Genomic DNA, 10169 nt, shown 5'->3' on the forward strand with positions numbered 1-10169 from the left:
GGCACTAAGTGCCTCAGCCAGGCTTGGCTTCAACACCTCCAGAGACAGTGACTCCACCACCTCCCTGGGCAGCCCATTCCAATGCCAATCACTCTCTCTGACAACAACTTCCTCCTAACATCCAGCCTAGACCTCCCCTGGCACAACCTGAGACTGTGTCCCCTTCTTCTCTTGCTGCTTGCCTGGCAGAAGAGCCCAACCCCACCTGGCTACAGCCTCCCTTCAGGTAGTCGTAGACAGCAATGAGGTCTGCCCTGAGCCTCCTCTGCTGCAGGCTGCACACCCCCAGCTCCCTCAGCCTCTCCTCACAGGGCTGTGCTCCAGGCCCCTCACCAGTTTAGAGAACAAGCCTCTAAGCCTTCAACTCACAACCAACCCCAAGTTCTATGCGACCTGAAATGTAATCACACCCAAGTATTTTCATAAGATCTGCTTTTCCAGGAGGGCTGCTGGGGAAGAGAGGAGCAGAACTCCCTTTTCTTCCCCATTTCCAAGCCTGATGTCTTTGTCTTCTACCCAGATCTTCATGATCAACCTGAAGCGCCGGAAAGACAGGCGGGATCGGATGCTGCGCACTCTCTATGAGCAGGAGATTGCAGTCAAGATAGTGGAGGCTGTGGATGGAAAGTGAGTCTCAGCTGGGGTCACTGGTGATGCAGAGTGCTTTGTGTGTAGCTGCTTAACACCTCCATCTCCTTGGACTTGCCTTCTGCTGGGTGAGGCTGGGCTGAGGGGGAGAAGTGAATACACGTCCCTTAACAGCGTGTTTGGGACAAGAACTGGAGCAGTGTGGTTTAGACTGAGAGGCTCAAATCAAACTGCTTTCTGTGGAGGAGTCAGCAGTGAAAGGGTTTGAGAGCAAGCATCTCCTGGAAGAAGGTCTGTCCCAGTGCTACACAGCTGTGCTGCCACAGCAGTAACCCTCACACGGCCCTCTCTGAGTCAAGACCTTTTCAACAATGAGATACCAAGGCAGGAATGTAGAGCCTGTTGGATGCAGAAAGGCCACAGTGCAGACAGGACATCCCAGGCCATGGAGTGGTCTTTTGAGACTTGGGTCCCTGTTGAGACCTCTTAGGAGGAGCATCTCAGCCAAGCAGCTGAGAAGTTGACAGTCCTCCAAGAAGCAGTTGGCAAAGTCAAGGGGGTGATTTGTCAGCTTGCTTTAGAAATGTAAATCTGAAAGTTAACTTTTCTCCAGATTTGTCATAGTCATAGAATGGTTTGGGTTGGAAGGGACCTTAAAAGTCATCTGGTTATGAAGCCCCTGCCATAGGCAGAGACACCTTCTAGAGCAGGTTGCCCACGGTCTCGTCCAGTCTGGCCTTGAACGCCTCCAGGGAGGGACCATCCCCAACCTCCACAGGCAACCCATTCCAGCGTCTCACCACTCTCACTGTGATGAATTTCCTCTTCATCTCCAGTCTAAAGCTGCCCTCTTCAATCCATAATCCCTCTCTTCACAGCAGGCCCTTGTAAAAAGTCTCTTCACAGCTTTCCTGTAGGCTTCTTCAGGTACTGGAGCTAAACAAGTGGAGGAGTTTGTCGAGGTATAGCTTTTCCCTGGGTGCCAGCAGCATGTCTCTGTCGTGCCTGTGCCTGACCTGAGTGCCCCTGGTTTGCAAGTGGTGAGAGATGCTCTCTGTTTCTCAGAACACTGAACACAAGCCAGCTCAAGGCTCTCAGCATCGATATGCTCCCAGGTTACCGGGACCCCTACTCCTCCAGGCCGCTAACCAGGGGAGAGATTGGCTGCTTCCTTAGTCACTACTACATCTGGAAGGAGGTAAGGAGTGAGTGGGTGCCTTGGGGTTCTTGCAGGATGGTGCTATGGGCAGAAGGTTTGCAGGCAGTGCTGGGGCAGAGCATCCCATACAGTGCAGGATTCTGGGAGGGAACCATTTTCCTTGCTTTGTAAGGGATCACACCCAGGAGTTCTCTTGGACTTTCTCATCTCTGCTCCTCTCCATTCACCAACGGCTCTGAGTGATTTTCAGAGTAATAGAATGCACTGGGCTGGAAGGGGCCCTTGTCTAATCCCCCTGCAGTGAGCAGAGACATCTCCCATCTAGATCAGGTTGCCCAGAGGCTCAAGTCTGACCTTGAATGTCTTCAGGGATGAAGCCTCCACCACATCCCTGGGCAACCTGTTGCCGTATTTCACAACTCTCATTGTGAAGAACTTCTTCCTAGTGCTCAACCTAATCTGCACTGCTCCAGTTTCAAACCATTGCCTCTTGTTCTATCACTACAAGACCTTCTAAATAGTCATAGAATCATAGAATCAGCCAGGTTGGAAGGCATCTCCAACTTCATCCAGTCCAACCTAGCACCCAGTCAACCAGACCATGGCACTAAGTGCCTCAGCCAGGCTTGGCTTCAACACCTCCAGGCACAGCAACTCCACCACCTCCCTGGGCAGCCCATTCCAATGCCAGTCACTCTCTCTGCCAACAACTTCCTCCTAACATCCAGCCTAGACCTCCCCTGCCACAACTTGAGACTGTGGCCCTCTCCAGACTGAACAGGGGAGGCTGTTTTCACCAACAGAACGTTTTCAGGACAGGTCTTGCAAAACATCCAGTAGCCTGCTTGGAGCAAGTTTGCTGAGGGAAAAGGCAAGAGGCTGTTGAAGAACCCACAGTGTTAAAAGCTCTCTTGTTTTTTCCCCTTGTTCTGCAGCTGGAGTGAGGCACGTTCCAGTGACTCCACTGATTGGCTTTTTGGAGTTCCTCTGTTATGTTCTTAACAGTAGGAATCTATTGCCTGAGCTAAGAGACCTTGTTTGGGTGATAAAACCTACAGCTCCCAGGAGACCAGGGGCAGATGGAGAGTGACATCTGAGAGGATCTGGGCTATGCTGGTCAGAGACAGTGGAGTTACAGAGCTTGACACTGACTGGTAGTAGAGATTATTACTTGGCTGCATCTCAAATCCTGGTTTCAGTCTGGGGAGTCTCACTACAAGAAGCACATCCAGAGAAGGACAATGAAGCTGGTGAAGGGTCTAGAGCACCCTTGTGAGGAGCAGCTGAGTGGACTGGGGTTGGTTAGCCTGGAGAAAGAGAGACTGAGGGGAGACCTTCTGGCTCTCCACAGCTCTCTGAAAGGAAGTTGGAGCCATGTGGGAGTAGGTCTCTTCTCCCATGTGATGAGTGATGGAACAAGAGGAAATGGCCTGAAATTGTACAGGAGGAGGTTTAGGTTGGATGTTAGGAGTAATTTCTTCCCCAAAACATTTGCCAAAGCCTGGACCAGGCTCCCTAAGGCAGTGATGAAGACAATTCAAAGCTGTGTAGCTGTGGTGCTGTGTGGCATGGTTTAGTGGTGGCCTGGCAGTGCTGGGTTAACTGTTGGGCTTGATGGCTTCAATGACTCTGGGATACTATTTAAGTTAGGGTGTGGTGGAGACAAGGGAGAAAGACTTGCTGCTAAAAAAGACTGGGTGATGGTGGTGGCTACCCAAATGCAGCCCTCCCTTTGCTCTCAGATGTGTTCCATTGCAGCCCTGCTCAGCAGGGCGCTGATCCCACCAGCCAAGAGCCAGGGAAGACTTCAGTACTTTTGGGCTTGACACTTTTGGACTTGACACTTCCAAGTCACCAGCATCCAGATGGCTACATGGGAACCTCCATGCAGAAAACCTTTGTCTGTGTGCTCTCCAGGTCATCAGCCTTTGGATTGTCTTCCTCCCCAGACTCCAGGAATGTTTTCTTCCAACACAGGGTTTTTTTCTGAGCAGCAGTTCTGGTGTCTAAAGCTGCTGCACATTCCTCTGAGGAGGTGATTGCTGTGGTTCTGCTAGATGGTGGCTCATAGAATCATAGAATCAAGCAGGTTGGAAGAGACCTCTAAAATCATCCAGTCTAGGTGGTGCCACATCCAATGGGAGGCTTATGTAGGGTGCAGATGCTCAGCCACAGGATCTTTTCAGGCCTTGTCTCTCCCAGCTGCGCAGTAAATCTGGGAGCTGTTCTTTGCCCTCCCTACCTTCATGATCTAGAAGGCAGTGCCAGGTCAGGATGACTGAAGGCATTTCAGGGCTCCTGTGATCACTTTTGACTCCTCTTGTTTCAGGTGGTGAACAGAGAACTGGAGAAGACACTTGTTATTGAGGACGACGTGCGCTTCGAACACCAGTTTAAAAGGAAGCTGATGAAGCTGATGGATGACATTGAACAAGCCCAGCTAGACTGGGAGCTTATGTGAGTCACTGGCCCTCAGACACCAGGGAACTCCTGTGCATGTGGGGGAGGTCAGCAGCACCTGCTGTGCCATGATAGAGGTGCAGGTTAATGCTGAAGTGCAGGGGAAGGTGGCAGAGACTTCTTGGTGGCTCTGTGAGTGCTGTGTCCAGTTCTGGGCTCCTCAGTTCAAGAGAGATGTTGAGGTGCTGGAAGGTGCCCAGAGAAGGGCAAGGAAGCTGGGGAGGGGCCTGGAGCACAGTCCTGTGAGGAGAGGCTGAGGGAGCTGGGGGTGTGCAGCCTGCAGAAGAGGACGCTCAGGGCAGAGCTCATTGCTGTCTGCAGCTACCTGAAGGGAGGCTGTAGCCAGGTGGGGTTGGGCTCTTCTGCCAGGCAAGCAGCAAGAGAAGAAGGGGACAGAGTCTCAAGCTGTGCTGGGGGAGGTCTAGGCTGGATGTTGTTAGGAAGTTGTTGTCAGAGAGAGTGATTGGCATTGGAATGGGCTGCCCAGGGAGGTGGTGGAGTCACTGTGCGTGGAGGTGTTGAAGCCAAGCCTGGCTGAGGCACTTAGTGCCATGGTCTGGTTGATTGGATAGGGCTGGGTGCTAGGTTGGTCTGGATGATCTTGGAGGTCTCTTCCAACCTGCTTGATTCTATGATTCCCATTGAGATAGATCTGCCTGCAGGGCAGGCTGCTGCTGGCATGTCCATTGTGTGCCATTACTGCCCTTTATGGGTGCTGGTGGCTGATTGCAGCAGCAGCTGTTGAAATACTGCTGTGACAGACTGCCTGACACACTCAGTCCTGAGGCTCAGACCTTGGCATCTTAGCTCACTTATGAAGTCTTTCAGAGCTGTGTCATGAGGTTAAAACTTAGATGTGTGGGAGATCTGTGAGACTGGTCAGAGATTACTTCTTGAAGTCCCTCTTTGCAAGGGCATTGACATGAACAGTTGTGTGGTTCTACCTGCTGCAGATTCACTTTGGTTCTACCCTCCCTGCTCTTTTCACCCTTTAAGCTACATTGGCCGGAAGAGGATGCAGGTGCAGGAGCCTGAGAAAGCTGTTCCCAATGTCATGAACCTGGTGGAAGCTGATTACTCCTACTGGACCCTGGGCTATGCCATCTCTTTCCAAGGGGCTCAGAAACTCATCGGAGCTGAGCCCTTCAGCAAGATGCTGCCTGTAGATGAGTTTCTGCCAGTCATGTACAACAAACACCCTGTGTAAGTAGGTTGCCTTTGTTGCTCAAGTGGACATGAGCTGGGTCATGCTGAATGATCTTAAAGCAGATCATGTGAAAGGCCTGGAACACAAACCCTATGAGGAGAGGCTGAGGGAGCTGCGGGGGTGCAGCCTGGAGAGGAGGATGTTCAGGGGTGACCTCACTGCTGTCTACAACTCCCTGAAGGGAGGCTGTAGCCAGGTGGGGTTGGGCTCTTCTCCCAGGCAAGCAGCAACAGAACAAGGGGACAGAGTCTCAAGTTGTGGCAGGGGAGGTCTAGGCTGGATGTTAGGAGGAAGTTGTTGTCAGAGAGAGTGATTGGCATTGGAATGGGCTGCCCAGGGAGGTGCTGGAGTCACTGTCCCTGGAGGTGTTGAAGCAAAGCCTGGCTGAGGCACTTAGTGCCATGGTCTGGTTGACTGGCCAGGGCTGGGTGCTAGGTTGTGCTGGCTGAGCTTGGAGGTCTCTTCCAGCCTGGTTGATTCTATGATTCTGTGCTGGTGTTTCTCACTTCTGTAGGTGGCTGGTGGGGCGCAGGGCTCCTGCTTATGCTGCTCCCTCCTCAGTGCTTTTTGGTTGTCTGCAGCAGAGCTCCTCATACGGATCAGAAAAGGTGGCAGCCCTGCTGCAGAAGGGTTGTGGTCCCTGCCTGCTGCAGGGCTGCTATGCCTTGGTTGATCTGTTAGCTCCAGAACTGGTTCTGAGACCCTCTGGTAAGAGTCTTTGGTGGTGTAGGTTGTGTGTGGTTGTAAGGCTGTAGAGAGTCAGACTCCACCTCAGCAGCTCACTCCACTCCCTGAGACCTGTTTGCTCAGTGGATTGGCTTCTGTCTCACAGCTCTAAGCAGTGGCAGCGATGAACCTTCGCTCTGTTACTGGTGACTCTTTTCTCCTCTTTAGAACCAAGTACATGGAGTACTACGAGTCCAGAGACTTGAAAGCCTTTTCAGCAGAGCCCCTGCTTGTTTACCCCACCCACTACACAGGCCAGCCAGGCTACCTCAGTGACACAGAGACCTCTACCATCTGGGACAACGAGACCGTGTCAACGGACTGGGACAGAACACACTCGTGGAAGTCGCGGCAGCAGGGCGAGATCCACAGCGACGCCCAGAACAAGGATGCTCTGCCTCCCCAGTCCTCCCTCAACACGCCGTCCTCCAGGGATGAGCTATGACTGCCCACTTCCCCAGGGCTCTGCTGACAGATGAACCTGCCTCACACTTTAGCTTTTCACCCTTGAAAGTTGTAGAGCAGCTCTTCATGTGGTCTCCTTCCCGCTGCTTCCAACGGCAAAGTGCCGCGGTCGGACCTGACAACAAAGCGAGCCCCTTAGGACTGGGTGGGAGATAAGGAGGAAGAAGAACAAGTGCTGCAGACTGTGCTGGCATGCAAAAAGGCAGAGATCTGAACAAGAAGAGATCTGAACAAAAGCCCTCACAAGCTTTTGAGAAGAGCCAGCCTTGACCGACGTCTTTCTACAGTTGCTGCTGTAGAATACTGTATTTATAAAGATTAATATATAGAGGTGTACAAGTGTTAATGCCTTGCTGGGTAGCTGTAACTGGGCTAACTCTTGCTCCTTGTGGGGTTGTAGGCTTCTAGAACCCTCTTCCCAGGGTACAACTGCGTTTGGGTCACTTGGCTTTGTTTTCCAAAGGGATGCCTGTCAGAATCAGGCTGTTTCCAAAGCTCTTCTATGCATTGGAGCGGTGCTCCTCTACTGTGTCTTCTCCCTCGGCATGCTTCCAGAGTTTCCCTCCACAGACTTCTTGATCCCCTCCTAAATAGGGCTCTCAGTCCAGAACTGATGTCTTGGTATGGCTAAAGTCTTGGAAGCTGGCAGAGAAAGTGGAGTTTGCTGGGTTTTTTTTGTCTCTGCACTGCCTGAAGGGAACTCAGGCAGAGTTAGTCTGTGTCACGTCCCTGCTTCACCCCCTGCCTCAACCTGCTCCTTGAAGAGAACAAAGCTTGACAACCTGTTTGCAGGCCTGGTTAATTAGGCCATAAACCCAAGTGCAGGACTTCTAGGAACTTCAAATCTAAAAAGTTTGATTATGAACTGCTTGACACTCTCCTGGTAAGAACAAAACAACCCCCAGCAGTGTTCACTGCAGTTAACCTTGTCAGCTGTGCTGGTCTTGACAGCCTTGGCACAACTGTGCATTACAGGACAAAAAGGCAGCTTGCCTGGATAGATTTTTTTCATGTGAGGAGCAAACTTCTCTCTCTCTTATCTATTTTGGGGTGAGCTGCATCTGGCTAACACATCAGCACAGTGTGGTGTTTGTTTTACTCTTTGAAAACTTCTTCAAGAGGCCAGGTGGCCATGGACCACCACTGCTTAGGTTGGCTAGTGCAACCCTCAAGCTACAGGCTGTTGGTGGTACAGGAAGATGTCCTTCTGGCCCTGCAGTCTGGAGCCTCAGCTGCTAGCAGGTCTGTGCAGTTCAGTAGGTGTGGCTGGTTGGTTTGGTCAGAGTTCTGTTGTTTACTGATTCCTGAGCAATGTTGTGCTTTCTGCCGCAGCAGCCCTGTTGTTACCTGTCAGCTGGTCTGATAATACATAGAACCTGGTGCAAGCTGTGCAGCTCTGTGTGTGTGTGCTTCATTGGGTAGCAGTAGCCCTGGCTGGCTCTAAGAGGTTCTCAGCTCAGTCAGTCTACCGTGGAGTCACTAGCTCCATACATGTGCCTGCTCTACACCTACTGCCTGGAAGCTGTGCTCCTTCTGCTCTCCAGACTCAGCAGGTGCCTGTGCAACATGGTAAGGGGAGCAGGTCTGTTAGGGTGCACAGCCTGGGTCATGCCTCTGACAAGCCCTCTCTTTCCTCCTCAGGTTGTACTGTACAAGTGGCAAGCCTGATCTGGTTGCAGTATTGCTCAGCATGATCATCTGAGAGCTGTTGGTAAGAAGCTTGGTGTGGCCTTCAGAAGCAGGACAACTGTGAACTGGTGAGCACCCAGCATATTGCCAGGTGTCACTGGGTTATGAGAGCCATGGGACTAAGCTGTTCCCTCATGTAAATGTTTCCCTTGAGCTTTGGGTCTGATTTTGCAGCATAGCTGTTTCTCTGGGCCTTTGGTAATGCTGTCTGAGGGCTGGGTAGCTGCTGGAGCTGTGGTGGAACGGGTGCACCAGAGGAACAGTGCCTCAGCTTGGCATGGCACCTCTGCAGGTTTCCAGTCCCACTAATGTGCATCTGAATAGCAGGGATGAGCCAGCAGAGGGTGGGTGAGATCCTCTGGCCTGCTGTGGTTTCTCTGATCCAACATTGTGGCTACTTACTCCACCTACAATCTCATTGTTATCGTGCTGTGTTCACACACCTCACCAGTGCAGCCAGCAGGACAAGGGAGGTTCTTCTGCCCCTCTATTCGGCACTGGGCAGGCCACACCTTGAGTGCTGTGTCCAGTTCTGGGCTCCCCAGTTCAAGAGAGCTGTTGAGATACTGGAGCATGTCCAGAGAAGGGCAATGAAGCTGGTGAGGGGCCTGGAGCACAGCCCTGTGAGGAGAGGCTGAGGGAGCTGGGGGTGTGCAGCCTGCAGAAGAGGAGGCTCAGGGCAGAGCTCATTGCTGTCTACAACTCCCTGAAGGGAGGCTGTAGCCAGGTGGGGTTGGTCTCTTCTGCCAGGCAAGCAGCAACAGAACAAGGGGACAGAGTCTCAAGCTGCACCAGGGGAGGTCTAGGCTGGATGTTAGGAGGAAGTTGTTGTCAGAGAGAGTGATTGGCATTGGAATGGGCTGCCCAGGGAGGTGGTGGAGTCTCTGTGCCTGGAGGTGTTGAAGCCAAGCCTGGCTGAGGCACTTAGTGCCATGGTCTGGCTGACTGACTAGGGCTGGGTGCTAGGTTGGACTGGCTGAGCTTGGAGGTCACTTCCAACCTGATTCTGTGAACTCTCTAGCTACAAGGGAGACCTCCCTTGCTCCCAACCAAAGCAGTAATTCACCTGTGTCAGGAAAGGTCTGTTTTTTCCCAGATGATGTTGGGGGAGGCTGAGGTTTTTTGGATTGTATTTGTTAAGCCTTCCACTGCTTCCAGTGCAGGTTATGTTTTCTTTCAGATGTTTTAGCAGAGCCTGGTGTGACAGGACAAGGGGCTTTAAACAAAAATAAGGAGGTTTAGGCTAGATGGAAAGGAGAAGTTTTTGACACAGTGGTGGAACACTGGCCTGGGTTGCCCAGAGAGGTGGTAGATGCCTCATCCCTGGGATCAATCCAAGTGAGGTTGTCTGGGGCTCTGAGCAATGTGCTGTAGTTGCAGATTACCCTGCTGAGTGCAGGGAAGTAAGCTGGACTAGATGACCTTCAAAGGTGCCTCTCAACCCAAAGTATTCTGATTACAGAAGTGGCAGCAGCTCACTGTAAGCTGTGCATGGTCCAGCTGCATGCTGCAGGAGTGCAGTGGGCTGGGAGCTAAGTGGAAACATCAGCACAGCAAAATTCACCTCAGTGCATCGCTTAGGCACCTACCTGACCTGGGATGAGGCATCTACCACCTCTCTGGGCAACCTCAGTGGGTGATGTTGGTGAGAGGCTGGGGTACTTCTCCATCCCCCCTGCTGAAGACAGACAGAATCTGTCCTCATAAATACTTTTAGCAACCCAAGAAAAGCAGCATGGTGCTAACACTGACAGTGTCACTGCATGTGATGCTGGAGAGCAAGAATGCTGAAGGGACAAGGCTTTCCTCTGAACAGGAATGCAGGTGAAATGTGGTGTGCCAGGTCCTGTGGCTGGCAGGAAAGAAGAGTCGTGG

General features: G+C 52.1%; 1 protein-coding gene across 1 annotated transcript in view; it reads left to right on the top strand.

Annotated features, from left to right (window-relative positions):
• Window positions 1–7998, top strand: part of COLGALT2 (collagen beta(1-O)galactosyltransferase 2) — a 74756-nt gene extending 66758 nt beyond the window's left edge. Inside the window, exons 8-12 of the mRNA XM_064148077.1 lie at window positions 521–627; window positions 1654–1786; window positions 4077–4204; window positions 5204–5410; window positions 6309–7998. Coding sequence (XP_064004147.1) covers window positions 521–627; window positions 1654–1786; window positions 4077–4204; window positions 5204–5410; window positions 6309–6585 — 852 coding nt within the window. The 3' untranslated portion in view covers window positions 6586–7998. The remainder of the gene's footprint in view (window positions 1–520; window positions 628–1653; window positions 1787–4076; window positions 4205–5203; window positions 5411–6308) is intronic.
• The last annotated feature ends 2171 nt before the right edge of the window (window positions 7999–10169 follow it).

This window comes from Pogoniulus pusillus, chromosome 8 (assembly GCF_015220805.1).
Source record: "Pogoniulus pusillus isolate bPogPus1 chromosome 8, bPogPus1.pri, whole genome shotgun sequence".
In the NCBI taxonomy this organism is placed as follows: Eukaryota; Metazoa; Chordata; class Aves; order Piciformes; family Lybiidae; genus Pogoniulus; species Pogoniulus pusillus.